The 15480-nt window shown below is 37.1% G+C and overlaps 2 protein-coding genes across 2 annotated transcripts; one reads left to right on the top strand and one right to left on the bottom strand.

The window, feature by feature from the left end:
- Positions 1-627: 627 nt before the first annotated feature.
- On the bottom strand, positions 628-9096 carry nol9 (nucleolar protein 9). The gene is made up of 13 exons (XM_039653127.2): positions 8479-9096; positions 7574-8121; positions 6756-6981; positions 5870-6000; positions 5384-5528; positions 3627-3723; positions 3356-3453; positions 3028-3189; positions 2625-2877; positions 2368-2482; positions 2070-2244; positions 1781-1914; positions 628-1108 (listed from the first exon to the last, which is right to left on the bottom strand). Exons 2-13 carry the CDS (start codon positions 8060-8062, stop codon positions 986-988), a joined length of 2148 nt encoding a protein of 715 aa, XP_039509061.2. The 5' UTR covers positions 8063-8121; positions 8479-9096; the 3' UTR covers positions 628-985.
- Positions 9097-9113: 17 nt separating this feature from the next.
- Positions 9114-14659, top strand: zbtb48 (zinc finger and BTB domain containing 48). The gene is made up of 11 exons (XM_039653126.2): positions 9114-9260; positions 10103-10858; positions 11046-11335; positions 11755-11866; positions 12005-12097; positions 12180-12266; positions 12375-12529; positions 12659-12795; positions 12927-13091; positions 13955-14043; positions 14128-14659. Exons 2-11 carry the CDS (start codon positions 10103-10105, stop codon positions 14554-14556), a joined length of 2313 nt encoding a protein of 770 aa, XP_039509060.2. The 5' UTR covers positions 9114-9260; the 3' UTR covers positions 14557-14659.
- Positions 14660-15480: the final 821 nt, after the last annotated feature.

Below are 15480 nucleotides of genomic sequence, written 5' to 3'. Positions count from 1 at the left end.
AAAAAGAAACAGCTCCTAAATAATAGTGGGTAAGTTTCATTTAGCCTACGTAAAATGTAATTTTCTAATTCACACATAACATTAAACAATACTGGAGTGCTTTGAGTAATTGTTAAAGCATTAAGGCTTTAAGAGTGTGTAATATCATTATATCAATAGGTTAGCATATAGCAAGTCTAACATTCTGACATACATTCCCCCCCCCCCCCCCCTATTTTTCTTTTCTGTCTATTTGTGTACTGCTCTGGCAATATTCTATGTAAAACAATCATGCCAGTAAATAGTAGTTACAGAAAGTGAAAATTACATTGTATTGTATTGCCACCTACTGGTAAAAGCAGTGACTGTTTGAAGTCATTTAGCCTCTTCATCCTCCAATTATGATTTAAGCAGAAAAAGAAGCCCAGTGTAATCTATGCGCTAATATCTAATGCAGATGTGAATAAATGCACAAGGTAAATTGAGGCATCTTGCAAGTAAGAATTAAGTAACAAAATGACAAAAATCAGTTGCACTAAAATAAACCAAGCAGTAATTGGAGAATTGTTTCCTGATCTGTTTCACTGTCAATGTAATTTTAAAAACTAAATATTTTTGATTTTTAAAAATGTCAATTAACAAGATTAATTTTGGCAAAAATGAAACCAACTTTAATGTTTGACAGTCTGCATTATCTTGGTTTGGGAATGTGACGAGAAAAGAAAACAAAGACTTGTGATATTTTTAAGAAGATATTGACAAACTGTAACAGTACAGCAAATCAAAACAAGTTTCCCACATAGGTCCTAAACATGGAGCCATTCAACAAGAGATAAAGCAACAACATATGCACTCATACTTATCTCCATAGTATACAGTTCCAAAAGCCAAGATTCTTGAGTAGATTTGTACATTCAATAGCAAATTTTACCAACATTTTTATGCTATAAAACAAATACCATGATACAAATGTCATTCACAGAAAGCAGAGTCCATACAGAAGAGCTTAGTTATTTGACTTTATAAAACCAGGTCTTGTCAGTCCTTTGTAGATGTGAAGCTTTCCTGCCCCTTTGACTTCAAAGCTGTAGTCTGTGGTGACGTAAGGTAAATCTCCTTCAACTCCATGCTGGGAAAAGAGAAAGAGAAGTCGATAACCTGTTAACATGACCATTTACCCATTGCACAAATGGTTTTACATAATCTGAACCCTTGTATTCAGTGAGTAAAGTGTAAAATGTACCCCAGTGATTTGTAAATGTCTAATGACGCATTAAATAAAATTAAAACAATAACCCTTTAACCATTTTACGGATGTCAATGATCTACACTTCTGTTGAAAAGTTTGGGTCACATTAACACTTACAAAAACAACACTTTTTTTATACAGCAAGGACACATTCAACTGATCAAGAGAGACTAAAGACTCTTACATTGTTAAAAAATATTATGCATCAACTACTGAATATATAAAATGTGTTGTACAGAAAAAATATTAAACAGCACAACTGTTTTCAACATTGTTAAGTATTTCTTGAGCACAAAATCAGCATATTATAATGATTTCTGAAGGACCATGCGACACTGAAGACTGGAGTAATGATGCTGAAAATTCAGCTTTTCCATCACTGGAATAAACTACATTTTAAACAGTAATCCTATTTCACAAAATCACTGTTTAAACTGAATTGTTGATCAAATAAATGTAGCCTTGGTGAGCATAAGAGGCTTATTTAAAAGAAAACTTGACCAACCCAAAGCTTTTGAATGGTAGTGTACAGTATATTGCTGATTCACATACCTGCTTGGTGAGCAATACTTTAGGCAGAGTGATCTCTCCCAGCAGAAGACAGTTCACATGCCTCAGGACAGAGGGAGATACTGGAGTAACCAGAAAGTACAGACCTCGCGCCATGTCAACCCCTCTCAGAACACCTTAAACACAACCGCAGGTAAACAATTACAGCCTGCGGAACGTTTCATATCTTTATGCTTAAGTCTGCATGATGTATAATGAATATTGTTAATGCAACAACATATCCAAAGCAATTTCATCTCAAATCCACATATTAAAGGCCTTGAATACACACCTAGGCCCACACATTGACAGATAGGAGTTTGGGAGAGTACAACAGGACCTCCTCTGCCCACAACCTTCTCACTGAGACAGCAAAGCCCTACTATATTGGCATTGACCGCATAAAGGATGTTGTTGGGTGCGACTTCACAGTGTGTTACCCCTATAGCCACTGATGAGTGTGGGACCTGCAATAACAAGGCACAAAAAGGTGTTCACATAAAACATGATCAGAATTTAATACACATACATGATGTGTGCATACATGTAAAAAAAAAAAAAATCTAATTAATCTATATAAAAATAAACACCTGGTAGGGTATGAAGCAGTGAAGAGGACGGATGGGACCAGGTTCTGATGACTGAAGCTTACTGAAGTAGCTGAGCAGAGCCAGGTCTCGCAGCTCATTACTGCGCCGATGTTGCCTAAGAGGAATGCAGGATGGAAATTGACATTGTTTTGTAAAGTAGAACTAACCAAAAATGACCTAGTTAAATCTTCACCACAAGACCTGCCAACGGATCATAGGTACAGTAAAAATCGAAAAGGTGCAGCTGGCGGTCTTACATAGGTTTAGATGTCCCAGCACCTTCAAATTCTGATTGGACACTGAGAAATATATGAGATCGAACGGTGAGGTGACTGGCTGGCTCCTCTGTCAAGGTGGATGGCGTGGGAGGGTGCGTCTGCCAGCCGTGGGCAGTTCTGAGGAACTCTGGGGTGAGAAGCTGACACTGTGGCGCATTTCCGTAACTCAGCTGCACCACATGTGTAACGGATAAAAGACGAATGAGGTCTACCAGTATCTGAAAGCCATGGCCTGTGAAAGAGAGAAAGACATTTGTAAGTTAGTAAATAGATTGTCAGCCCTAATATTTGCAAAAATATTCAAGATCCAATATTGAGTCTATATTTCTGCAATTCAATATTCCCATTTTATTGCCTTTCATGTGCAATTATTTTTTCTGACCTTTGATCCAGCCCATAGTATTGATGATGACAGGACTCTCTCCACTGACATGGCGCCAGAGGGATTTGAGAGAGTCCAGATACCGATCGATGTCATCGTGACAATCTGCCTGGCCATAATACACCATGTGCTTTGGGTCACGCATGTGTGTGAAAGGAGGCCCTAAAAAAACAATTACAAACATGTCCATTTGTTTGAGTATATAAAATCAACACATGCTAAATGTAATGCAGTTGAATTTCTACAGTACACAGCTCTTGTGAATTAGTAGAATCTGTACTGTACATTTGGCTTTATAGAAATGGAAAGCTTAAAGAATGCCACATACCCAGCAGTGGCTCTGTAACTGTGCATAAGGAAAGGCATCCAGGAGGGGTGAACTCAGTCTGGCCTAGATCACACTCCAAAAACTCTACACTTACAGTGCTGCACACACACACAAGGCAGAGAGAAATACATCACCTTAAAATTGCAATACATGCAAATTTCTTACCATCATGCTCACAACTTGTCATGCAGGCTAGCCTACAAAAACACAAAGATCATTCTAAATTCATCTTCTAATTACTGAAGTGATATAATGAAGTGTTTGAACTCACTGATTGAGCAGGCTGTTAAGAAGGTGCCGATTGAAGGTGGACTTGCCAACAGATTTCCCCCCACACACAAGAATTACAGGACAGCGGTCAAATTCCCCTGTGGACAAAAAAACATTTTACATTACTTTCCCCCACATGGGGGAAAAAATTGAACTAATCAAATTTAGACAAATCATGTGCTAATTCAGTCAACACCATTGCTGCGAGTATTTTGTCTTTAAAACTACAGTGTACCAATAAGAGTTTCAAAAACGTGGTTTGAAACCGTCCCGTTCTCTTTCGTCACAAACTTGTAACCAATCCCATCAACCGGTGTTAATAGGGTAGAGTCCGTGCAATGTGACGTCACATTGCATAGAAACTACAAACGGCTTGTTTTTTGAGACACTGATTATGATTTAAGGGGATTAAAAAAAGAGGTTGTGTACACACTGCCGACACATTTATGTTCAAACACCATGTAAAAGTGAATTTTGCATAATAGATCTTAAGAAATTTGCATTTTCATATATCCACATATACTAAATGAAGCAAGGTGTAGTTCCATTCAAGCTATTGTGGTGGAAAATTTTAAACTGAATATTAAGCTAACCATGTTTTGACATTTGACCTCATTTAACCAGCTGAGTATATGAGACAATGTACTAAGGCATTCTGTACTTCAGATGAATGTATGTGTGTCAAACACCTGAATGTGTATAAATAACAAATATGGGAAATGGAACTAGACAGATGACTAAGTTAGAAACATTAAAACAAAGTCTCCTCTACCCAGTAACAAAACAGTGTACCTATGAAGAACCAATGAAATTAATGTCATTATGGCATACCTCCATATTGTATAAAAACCGTTGTATCAGTGTTTTCGGGGGGATTCTCAATGGAATTTGTCTGAGATCCACCCACCTTGTTTTTACTTGGGAAGTTCTCTGAGAATTGCTCGAGAACTCTCCTGGTCGTAATTAAAAGCATTGAAAGGACATTTGCTGGAGTCTGTCTGTTATTTAAGCTGCGCAGCAAGAACAAGTAAGTTAGAATTATTAGCACCTGTCAGGGCGTCGACTGTAGACGCGCCAGGGTTATAGGATTAGTACCCAGCAGGACGTTGACTGTAGACGCGAAAGGGTATAGGGTAGGTTTATAGCTCAGCAGGACGTCGACTGTAGACGCGCTGAGGTAAAAGTATAAAACTTGGCCAACTAGAGTAAGTATTATTGTAGAGTAGTCAGGTTCAGGGAGAAAATCTATTACACTATTTTAAGGAATGCTATTTAAATTATTTTCACACAAACACAAAAAAAATATTGCTATTCAGATTGCCGTTTCCCACTAAAATAAAAAAATTATTTCTATACAAACATTTGAACATATGGCAGTCTTACATCAACTTTTTAATTTATAGAATTGTTTCTTTCTATTCCAATTTGTTGTTGAAATATAAAGAATTAAACGGTGGCAGTCATACATTTTTTAGAGACGTTTTGTTCACACATAGGCTAAAAGATCGATCTTTAAATCGATATGGTCAACCCAGTCCTAATTCATTCACCCTCATGTCGTTGCAAATCTGTATGACTTTCCAACCTCTGCAGAACAAAAGAAGATAACAATTTTGGTGACCATTTACTTTCATTGTACAAACAATTTTACAAACTATCTTTATGTTCTGCAGAAGAAAGAAAGTTACACAGGTTGAGTAAATTATGACAATTTGTATTTGTAGGTGATTACTTTTACTTTAAACTTTTAAAATTTACCTGCCCAGGCACTGAGCAAACTGCTTAAAGCTTCTCTGTAACTAGGCGACATCACCAGACCCTGTGCACAAGGTCCACGCAAAGCTGTTACACCAACGGCTGACAGAACGGGGTTATAGATGGCAGCCTGGGACTTTATCTCCTCCTGCAGAATGCATAAACAGAGACACAAATATATCTGTTGCTATGCCAGGGTGCTCAAACAATGTCCTAAGTGTCACAGTGTTTCCATTCTTCAGAAAGACAACCTACAAATGGCTGGCTTATACAGTAGTCAACATTTGAAGTGGATGAAAAAAAGTTCAAAGTTGTCCTAAGACAAGAACGGGTATCAAACTTTGATGAAAGGTTTCGATACACTACACATGTTGACTACTGTAGTTGCCTTTGCATATTAAACTGGGAATGCATTTTATCATCACAAACAATATACACATCAGCTATTTAAACATGAACATGCAAAATCTGAAAATGTCACCGACTTACCGAGTTGAGACCGAAGATCTCTGCGAGTTCTGAGAAGCTGGTGAGAAAGCGTGTGAGCGGCGTGTCCAGAGGTTCCAGAAGCACCACGCAGGAGTCCGAGCCCACCTCACTCATGAGTTTTTTACTTGGCTCTAGACATAAAAAGACGAATTGCAACAGAATTTTAGAAAGCTGGTGCAAAAAAGAACTTTAGTGCAAGTAGAAATTAAAGGCAACACTACGGGCAAAAACTTTTTTCAGGGCCTTTCATAATGTGTTGTTTCGGACTGGTGGAAAAAAACATCCGAAATACTCTTTCATATATTTATTTGATTGGACTTTATCTATTTTTGTCTGTAGATTTCAAATACAATACATATCTTTTAAGGCGATTTTTTTTCTAAAGAGTTTTTTCCTCAAGCACGGAGTTAGAAATCTTCACTTCAGCAGCACTTACATACACCAACCTTTAAAGCTTTAGTCCTATCTCTATGATGGTTTTACAGAAGGCTTTGTTCATATATCATTTGCCTTTTTCGCTTTTATTTCTAAAAACATGGTGTACTTTTTTGTCAGGCTGTTGACAGCATTTTCGCATTTATGGAGTGATAAAAATAGATATGCAAAATCAATGTCAACAAAATGAAATTTTGAACCTGGATTTATCTAATGTTCAGAGTAAGAACATTTGTACAAATTTAATTAATGCCTTATTTGCATATTTAAACATAACATTTCAGAATACAATAAATATTTGCCATTGTTAATCAACTGGGTAAGTATGGAGATATCTATTATTTCATTTTTTACGCTATTAACTTAGCATTCCTTGCATTAAAGGGTGATACAAAAATTATAAAATGGTTAATTAAAATGTATTATGGAAGTAGGATACTTGTGATGCTACCTGAAGAGAAATATTTGCGAATAATGGCTTTGGCTTCCAGCAGCCCCTCTTTCTTGACCTTGCTTGAGCCCCCAAAGTTGTTTCCAAAGGCCTTGATGGTGAGAGGGCAGTGAGACGGTGGTGAGAACAGGGGGTAAGGTTGTTGTCCCTCCTCTATTGTGAAGCCAAGGACCTCTACATGACCATACAGGCAAGTGAGCAGGCACTTTCCACGGAAACACAAGACCTGCGCAGACATCAGACACAAAAGTTAGCCTACGTGCAGAAAGTATTGATGGACCAATATATCGACCAGGCTGATTAATTTGTATATTTTAAAGTTTGCAGCAACTGGCTGTAATGTTAATAGTCACAATATTAAAATTAAAATAACGATATTACAATTACAAATAAGTTAATACTAATATTACTTGGTGGTTTCCCCTTATGTCAGTTTAAAATATACTAGCCTTATTTTTTTATTGAGATCAGTTTTCTTTACCACTTGCATGCACAAATTTTGAGCAAAATAAGTTTATTGAATTGTAGCATTTTTATGGCCATTTCACAAATTAAGGCCAATTCACAGTCACACTGCACTGACAGACGGTATCTTCAGGTTTTGTCAGATCCGTGTGTCGAAATCTGTTGGCATATGTTGGAGCTTCCACCGATTGAACATGCTGAATTGGAATTATAATGTGTGATAAGTGACTTGACTGTCAGCGTTGATCTGCCTGTCAGAGCAATGTGAATTGGCCTTTAGGTGTAACTGTACATGCACACATAAACAAATAAATCACTGATTCAAGTCAACATCATAGTGGTTCAAGATCTACCTGGTCTTGTTTCATGACTAAAACAGCACGGTTGTGTGTATGGTCAAGGTGGGCATGGAATTGAAGATCATCCTCCGTCCGCTGGTCTGTGTCAGTTAAGGTTGTACTTTCCATGCCGTTCTGAAGAACACTATTGGCATATTCACTCCATTCTTGAGAGTCCACTGATGCGCTGCTGCTGTCATCCAGTCCGGTGCCTCCATTTGTGTGAACATGAGGAAAAGTCACAGAAGTAGCCTCAACCTTTCCCTCCTTGGCACAACTGTTTTCAGGGATAAAAGTCACAGGCTTCGCATACGACTTCTTCAACCGTTTTACTGTGGGTTTTTCCCTTTTGGCTATCTGTTGATCCAACTTTGTCGTTGAACTTGTGTTTAGAAGAGTTGAGTCCAGTCTGCGTATATTTTTGTGCCATTTATTCTTGCTGTGTCGTTTGGTGGCATTTCGTTGCTCGTGTTGGGACCGGGAAGAAACCTTGTGTACTTTCATTGTCACACGATGAACTCCAACGAGCCTAAAAACAACATATATCCAGAGCAGGGGAACACCTGTGAATGAAGATAGTAATGGTGGAATCAGCATACCTGGTCTCAATAAAACACGTTTTCTCTTTAAGAAATGCATTTTCTTGCCTTCTAGATTTGGAAAAAAATAGAAGAGAAAAAAACAACAACCAAAGAACCAAACTCAATAAAAAAAGAATGAAAGAAACGAACAATAGGGAGGAAAAGAAAGACTGGCAGATTATAAAAGTACGTACGTGTACGTATACATACAGACAGAAACTTTAGTCACTTGGTAAGATATAGTACAAAATAGTAATGTTATCATACATTATTAACAACCACTAGTAAGATCATCTGTTGTTAATGTGATACCGAAAGCCACTTTCGTTGTTGACTGACCTGTTTGAAGTGAGAAGCGGCTGTAACCGGCGATTGTCCTAAACAAATGGTTTTAATCAAACTAGAAACGTGAAATACGTAAAACCAGAGTTTCTGTGAATATGCTACTGTTTCTATGTAACTGGCAGTTGCTCTATGCAAACATCAAAATCACGCTGCACGATGCTGTTGTGGTTCCAATCGAAACGAAGCCGTTCATTTTCCCCTTTTGATCTGCTTTAAGACCGCATTGTTACTGTTTGTTGAATACGTATGAAAGCACAAATATAACAGAAACAACGATGAAGCGTAAAACATGTTAAATATACGACTCGGTGGCTAACAGGGGCGATTTTGTGCGGCACTGGCGCCTCACGGTTAGCGAATGTGCCATGTGATGGACAGTAATAGATTTTCCGGAGTTTGAGGGAACTTTGATTCTACACTACCATTCTGAATTAAGTCTCCACTATAAAACAATTCACCAACAACTATAAAAAAAAAGTATACTTTTTTAGAATTAGTGTTCACTTTGGTTGCATGACTCGTTAAACGACTTCAGCTCATTTGTGAAGAAAGTCAAACTCCGCGTAATACGTTGAATGGCCAGATTCCACAGAACGCAAACAATATTACAACGTCACTTCCTGTTTCTGTTTCAACATGGCTTCTGTTGTTTAGCCCAAATTAAGCATTTGATGCTATATAATATATAATTAACTCACTAAATTACATTACGCATATAAGTCGTGTTTCCGTATATGAAAAGAAACATGAGAGCAATGATCTAATTTAGGTGGAAGGTGAGTCATACACTGTTGATTGTGCGGCGAGTAGTTTAGGGAGCGTCATTAAAAGGCGGACATACATAGATAGTGGTTAACGTTTAGGTAAAATTAATTAATTAGCTTGTCGATTATCATTCAAAGTCCATCCGCATGGTATGTGGAAGCATTATTAAACATGGGTGGATGAATAAAATCATAAAATGAATTGCGCCAAAATAAGATCTTGGGATATTCAACTGTGCTTGCAGAACAATAATTACAGTATTTCATGATGTTCAAGAATTACTTAAAGTTGCATGACCTGTACAAACATTATGTCGTCATGAAACATTTATTAGTAAAGACAATATAGTAATAAAACATAACAGCCAGATATATTGTATTTTACACACATGTATCATTATTCTGAGCATTAACATTTTTTTAAATATAAATATCCACGAATAAAAATACGATTGATATTAAAACATTTAATAAAATGTTTACAATTTAAATGAAAATGTTAAAAAAATGATTCAATGTACTGTTTCATAAACAAATTACGCCAAAATAAGCAAGAATAATTTTTGCATGACCTCTACTGGCATTTATCTTCTTGAAACATTTATTAATAATGACAGTATAGTATAAAACCATAACGACACACTTTTTTATTATAATTTTGAGTTTTTAATTATTAAAAATATCAATTAATTAGCAAAAACATTTATTTAAATTTAAAAATAATATTTCTAATTTTAAAATGTTACTTGAATTTAAATATTTATTCATTAAAAAAAAGATGGCGTATGTTGTATTCATCTTTAATTTCATTCAGATGAAAATTGTAATGAAATTGATGTGTCCTGTATGTCTAGATGGAGATCTCTGCTCAATGGTCCTCTCATGCTCAGCGAGTGCTGTGTTTGCTCAACAAACAGAGGGGTCTCGGCCACTTCTGCGATGCCATGCTGAACACAGCAAGTGGGCAGGTGCATCTGGCCCATCGCAATGTTCTTGCCTGCTTCAGCCACTTGTTCCAGGAACCCAGTTCCTCACCGTGTATACAGATCGACCTGCCATTAGAGTGCCCTGATGATGGACTTGAGCTTCTGCTTGATTTTTTTTACACTGGTGAACTCCAGTTAGACGACAGCAATTTAGAAAAGATTCAGAATGCAGCTAGCGGACTGTCAGTGCCGTATTCTCTCATTCCTTGCCAGGGTTTGCCAGGTGTAGAGAGTTTGCAATCACCTGCTGCCTTGAGTGAAGATGATGAAGCCAAACCACCATTCCCTCACACATCTGGAGACCGTCAGCCTGATCCGACCACGAAAGGAAAGACTAGATCTTGGCAGAGGATGAAAAATATACCTGATGCATGCAGGTTCAGTTCACAGGTCACAACTAGCGATGATGACACCCCTGCCTCGACGTCTACCACCACCACCACCACCCGCTCTGGAAGGCGTGTAAAAGGGCCCAATCGACTAGTCGGGGAAAGTCCCATGTCTGCTGTTATGAGGCAGGGAGCAGGAAGGAGAAAACCACCATCTTTAGATGATAAAGAGCAGGAGATTGCTGCCACTGAGGAAGGAGATCATCTCAAACATCAAGACCTGAGTGAGGCTGAGGTATTTATATTCAACCAGAAGATATGCGTTTTATTCAAATCATTTAAACTCTATCATCCACTTCTACTAGATAAAATCAGATGCATTGATTATGAAAGTTGCTATAATAATACCTTATTGTATACTACATCAAAATCCTTTATTTTACCTGTAATCTGTACTATATTTACTATTGTGTATCTATTAGCAGGTGGATGGATCTGTTGATAATCAGAATGACGACGACAATGACGATGACGATGATGACTATGACGGAGCTGAGAGTATGGATATTCTTAACGAGGGAACCGATGAAGAGTATATGCCTCATGACTCACCCTGCTCAACGCCAAAGACTCCACGAGGAAAGCGCAAACTTAAAAGTACCAATAAAGAGAATGGGGAAGGAACATCTAAAAACAGCAAGAAAGGCTCTGTCCAATGTCCAACATGCCACAAAACATTCCTCAGCAAGTACTACTTGAAAGTACACAACAGGTATGTGCACTATCATTTTACATTTGGTAGATTTTGAAAGAAGTATCTTATGCTAAAGGAATTGTTTTCTGTTTTAATATATTGTAAAATGTAATTTATTCCTGTGATATCAAAGCTGACTCAGATGTTCCTTCAGAAATGATCTAATATGCTGATTTGCTACTCAACGCAACATTTCTTACTATTAATCATTTGGAAAATCGTGGAAATGATGATACATTTTCTTCAGTTGTATTTGATTAATATAAAGCTCAAATGAACAGCATTTATTTGAACATCTTTAACATTATAAATGTCTTTACTAAATGAATGGTAATGTAATTCATATTACATACATATATAAGATTAATGTTAAAGGCTGACTGGTAATTGCAATTTAATTAATGAATTAATATGACTGATCTTTTCCTGTCTGCAAGGAGACATACAGGGGAGAAGCCCTTTGAATGTACTAAATGTGGGAAGTGCTACTATAGGAAGGAAAACCTGCTGGAGCATGAAGCCAGGAATTGTCTTAGCAGAACAGAAGTGGTGAGTTTGATAGTGGGAGACAATTTAAAATATGGATACATGCAATCGGAATAACCATAATAATGTGTCATGTTTGGTGTTTACTGTTGCACAGTGGCAACTTACTTCCTGCACCTTTGTGTCTAAAATTTGTGCCAGGTGTTTTCGTGTTCAAAATGCACCATGACCTTTAAAAAGCGACATGAGCTGCGTCTTCACACAGTCACGCACACAGGAGAGATGCCCAATAAGGTACATCATCCATTGTGGAGGTCAGATGTGACCTTTTTGTCCGGGGACATTTCGGCAATGTAATTTTTATTTGTCGTTTTAGTGCACATCATGCTCTGAGCAGTTCATGCAGAAGAAAGATCTCAGGATCCACATGATTAAAATTCACGGAGCTCCTAAACCACACGCAGTAAGTTATTCTAATGCTAATAACTTGGTCTGCAATGCCATTAAAAACGAAACCAGATATCAGATCAAATGTTGGGTATTACTAATAAAAGTTATGTGTGTTGTGTAGTGTTCATTGTGTACCAAGTGTTTCCTCTCCCGCACTGAGCTACGTCTGCACGAGGCAGCCAAACATCGTGGTGAGAAACTGTTTGTGTGCGAGGAGTGTGGCCACCGGGCCTCCAGCCGCAACGGCCTGCAAATGCACATCAAAGCCATTCACAGGCATGTGACATCACTGAAACATACTTTATTTGTTGTTCATATTGTTATTCATTATTTCTGTCAGTTTTGTATGTTTTGGGTTTACCTTTTGAATTAATGCTGAACCACATTTGTTGCGCTTCTCTTCAGAAATGAGCGTCCTTTTGTGTGTGAGTTCTGCAATCATGCTTTTACCCAGAAAGCCAATCTCAACATGCACCTTCGAACACATACTGGAGAGAAACCTTTCCAGTGCCACCTCTGTGGCAAGACGTTTCGCACACAAGGTAACTTTTTCTTTGCCTTCAAAGGGATATAATTGTGGCCATTTAGATTTCCAATTCATTTTTAAAACCGAATCCATGCAGTTTCTCTGTTGCTTTTGTATTATTAAACAATTTTCTGATTGTGTGAGCAGCGAGTCTGGACAAACACCACCGCACACACACAGGAGAGCGGCCATTTAGTTGTGAGTTCTGTGAGCAACGCTTCACTGAGAAAGGTCCTCTATTACGCCATATAGCCAGCAAACACCAAGAAGGCCGACCACATTTTTGCCACATATGCAACAAAACTTTTAAAGGTGAGATTTACATAAAGAGTTATACAGTTACACTTTTGAGGCAATTTGGTGACATGTTTTTTACTTGCACGATAGATAGGTAGATAGATAGATAGATAGATAGATAGATAGATAGATAGATAGATAGATAGATAGATAGATAGATAGATAGATAGATAGATAGATAGACACAGAGATAGATTGATAGACACAGAGAGATAGACTGATAGACACAGATAGATAGATAAATAGATAGATAGATAGATGGATAGATGGATAGATGGATAGATAGGCAGATAGATAGATAGATAGATAGATAGATAGATAGATAGATAGATAGATAGATAGATAGATAGATAGATAGATAGATAGATAGATAGATAGATAGATAGGACACAGAGATAGATAGATAGAGATTGAAAGACAGATAGACATATAGACAGATACATAGATATTGATCATTTTTTAGGTTATTTTTGACTTGAAATAAATGTACATTACATTGTTAAAATGTGGATTATTTTTATTATACATTTATATAATTATATAAAATGTGAATATTACATTCAATAAATGTTCTAAGAATTAAATAAAATGTATTTAGTTTATATGACATTATAAATATTATTTTCATTAATGTTATTGTTTAAAAAAAAAGTGATTATTTCCTATTATTTTTTACTTGAATGACATATTTGCATGGGTGATTGTATAAAATATCTAAAATGATTAATTTTCTTATTTATATATTTACACTTTTTATCAAATTAAATAAAATATTTGAATATTTTTATTTATTTCAATAACAAGAATATATGAAAGGCAGTGGTTTCAAGAAATTAGTAGTACTGAATAACAATTTATATCCCATGATGCCCTTTCAGCCATCGAGCAGCTCCGTGTTCATGTACGACGTCACAAAGGCATGAGAAAATTTGAGTGTTCTGAATGTGGTTACAAGTTCACCAGACAGGTATGATAAAGGTTAACATATCAGATGTTTTGATCTCCTACTTGAGGTCTTAAGAGCTCAGTGTCTCTTTATTGCTTTTGACAGGCACATTTGCGACGACACTCGCAGATCCACAACCGTGTGGAGAACTACAACCCCAGACAAAGACGGCTACGTAACCTGATCGTGGAGGATGAGAATGCAGCTGCCTCATCCAGTCCTTCCAGCCAGACAGAGGTTCAGGCAGGACCAGCGGACATGGTTAACCTGGTTATCCAGCCAGAGACGGTTGTGTTGCAACAGGTCGTCTCAGCCTCTGCTGGAGGAACGGGAGAAGACCAGGCCACATATTCAGTGAATGGTGAACAGACTGGGTTTGCTCTGACTGGAAGGACTGAGGGTGGAATGGAGCAGACTCCGTTCACTGTAGCAGATGTGATGGAGCAGACACTGCTGGTGACTGACACGTACCCCATCCATCAGTCCAGTGTGGTGGTGGAACTGCCCAGCACTGGGGCTGATGGGAAAGTTTAAATGGAGACTTTTTGACTCCAGAGCAGACACGGGGAGGGTGGAATATGTATTAAGTCATTAAGATATGTCAAGCATTGTAAATAAACAGTATTCCTGCATGAAATACAGATAAGAAATTTTTAATATTAATGTTCATGATATTGATATTGAATTCATTGAGTTATCTATGAATTTGAAATCATGAGATTGTCTCAGTATAAGTCATTCAACCCAACTGTTGCAAAATGCAATGCTGTTTATCAATGTTTCGGGTCAAACTACGTACAATATTTGGTTGAAAATACTCTCTCTGTTTGAATGAACTGGCAAAACTTAACATTTTATTCTATATGGAGAAAGTGGAATCTTATTTCTACTAGCTAAGTGACTGGCACTTTAAGCTACAAGATATTTGACAAATTTGGATTTAATAATGTACAACCAAAGTTCTTGTTAGAGAATGTCATGATTTATTCAGCATCTGGATTTCATAATGTAAATTAAAACAGTCATACGCTTCATGTATACTTTTGTTTTAATAGAATAAATCATAAAAACAGAAATCCAAATCCGTCTGTTTTATTCACTTTTCTATGCACTTCTTGTTAAATAGTTTGAAGTAATTATTAATTAATTATATATTTTTTTAAATTACACGTTGATTGATTACACGTTGACTTGGGTCTGGGAACCACATGTTCATTTTCTCGTATTAGAGGCGTGGTTTTACGAATGCCCGGCGCCGTTAATTGGGTGCTAAGAACGTCTATCAAATGCTCCTGCACTTAGCTCAAAGCCAATCGTTGTTGAAGTTGTTATTTGCATTGGAAATTGTTTGCGCTTGTACTTCACAAGTTAAAAAAATGATAATTTAATTTAATGACTAAAGCGTCAACAACTTTAATCGGGCACGTGTGCACAGCTGAAAGTTATAGTACTAGCGGT

Source organism: Pimephales promelas, chromosome 20 (assembly GCF_988280905.1).
Source record: "Pimephales promelas chromosome 20, fPimPro1.hap1.1, whole genome shotgun sequence".
Lineage (NCBI taxonomy): Eukaryota > Metazoa > Chordata > Actinopteri > Cypriniformes > Leuciscidae > Pimephales > Pimephales promelas.
This window is presented reverse-complemented; position numbering and strand designations above follow the sequence as displayed.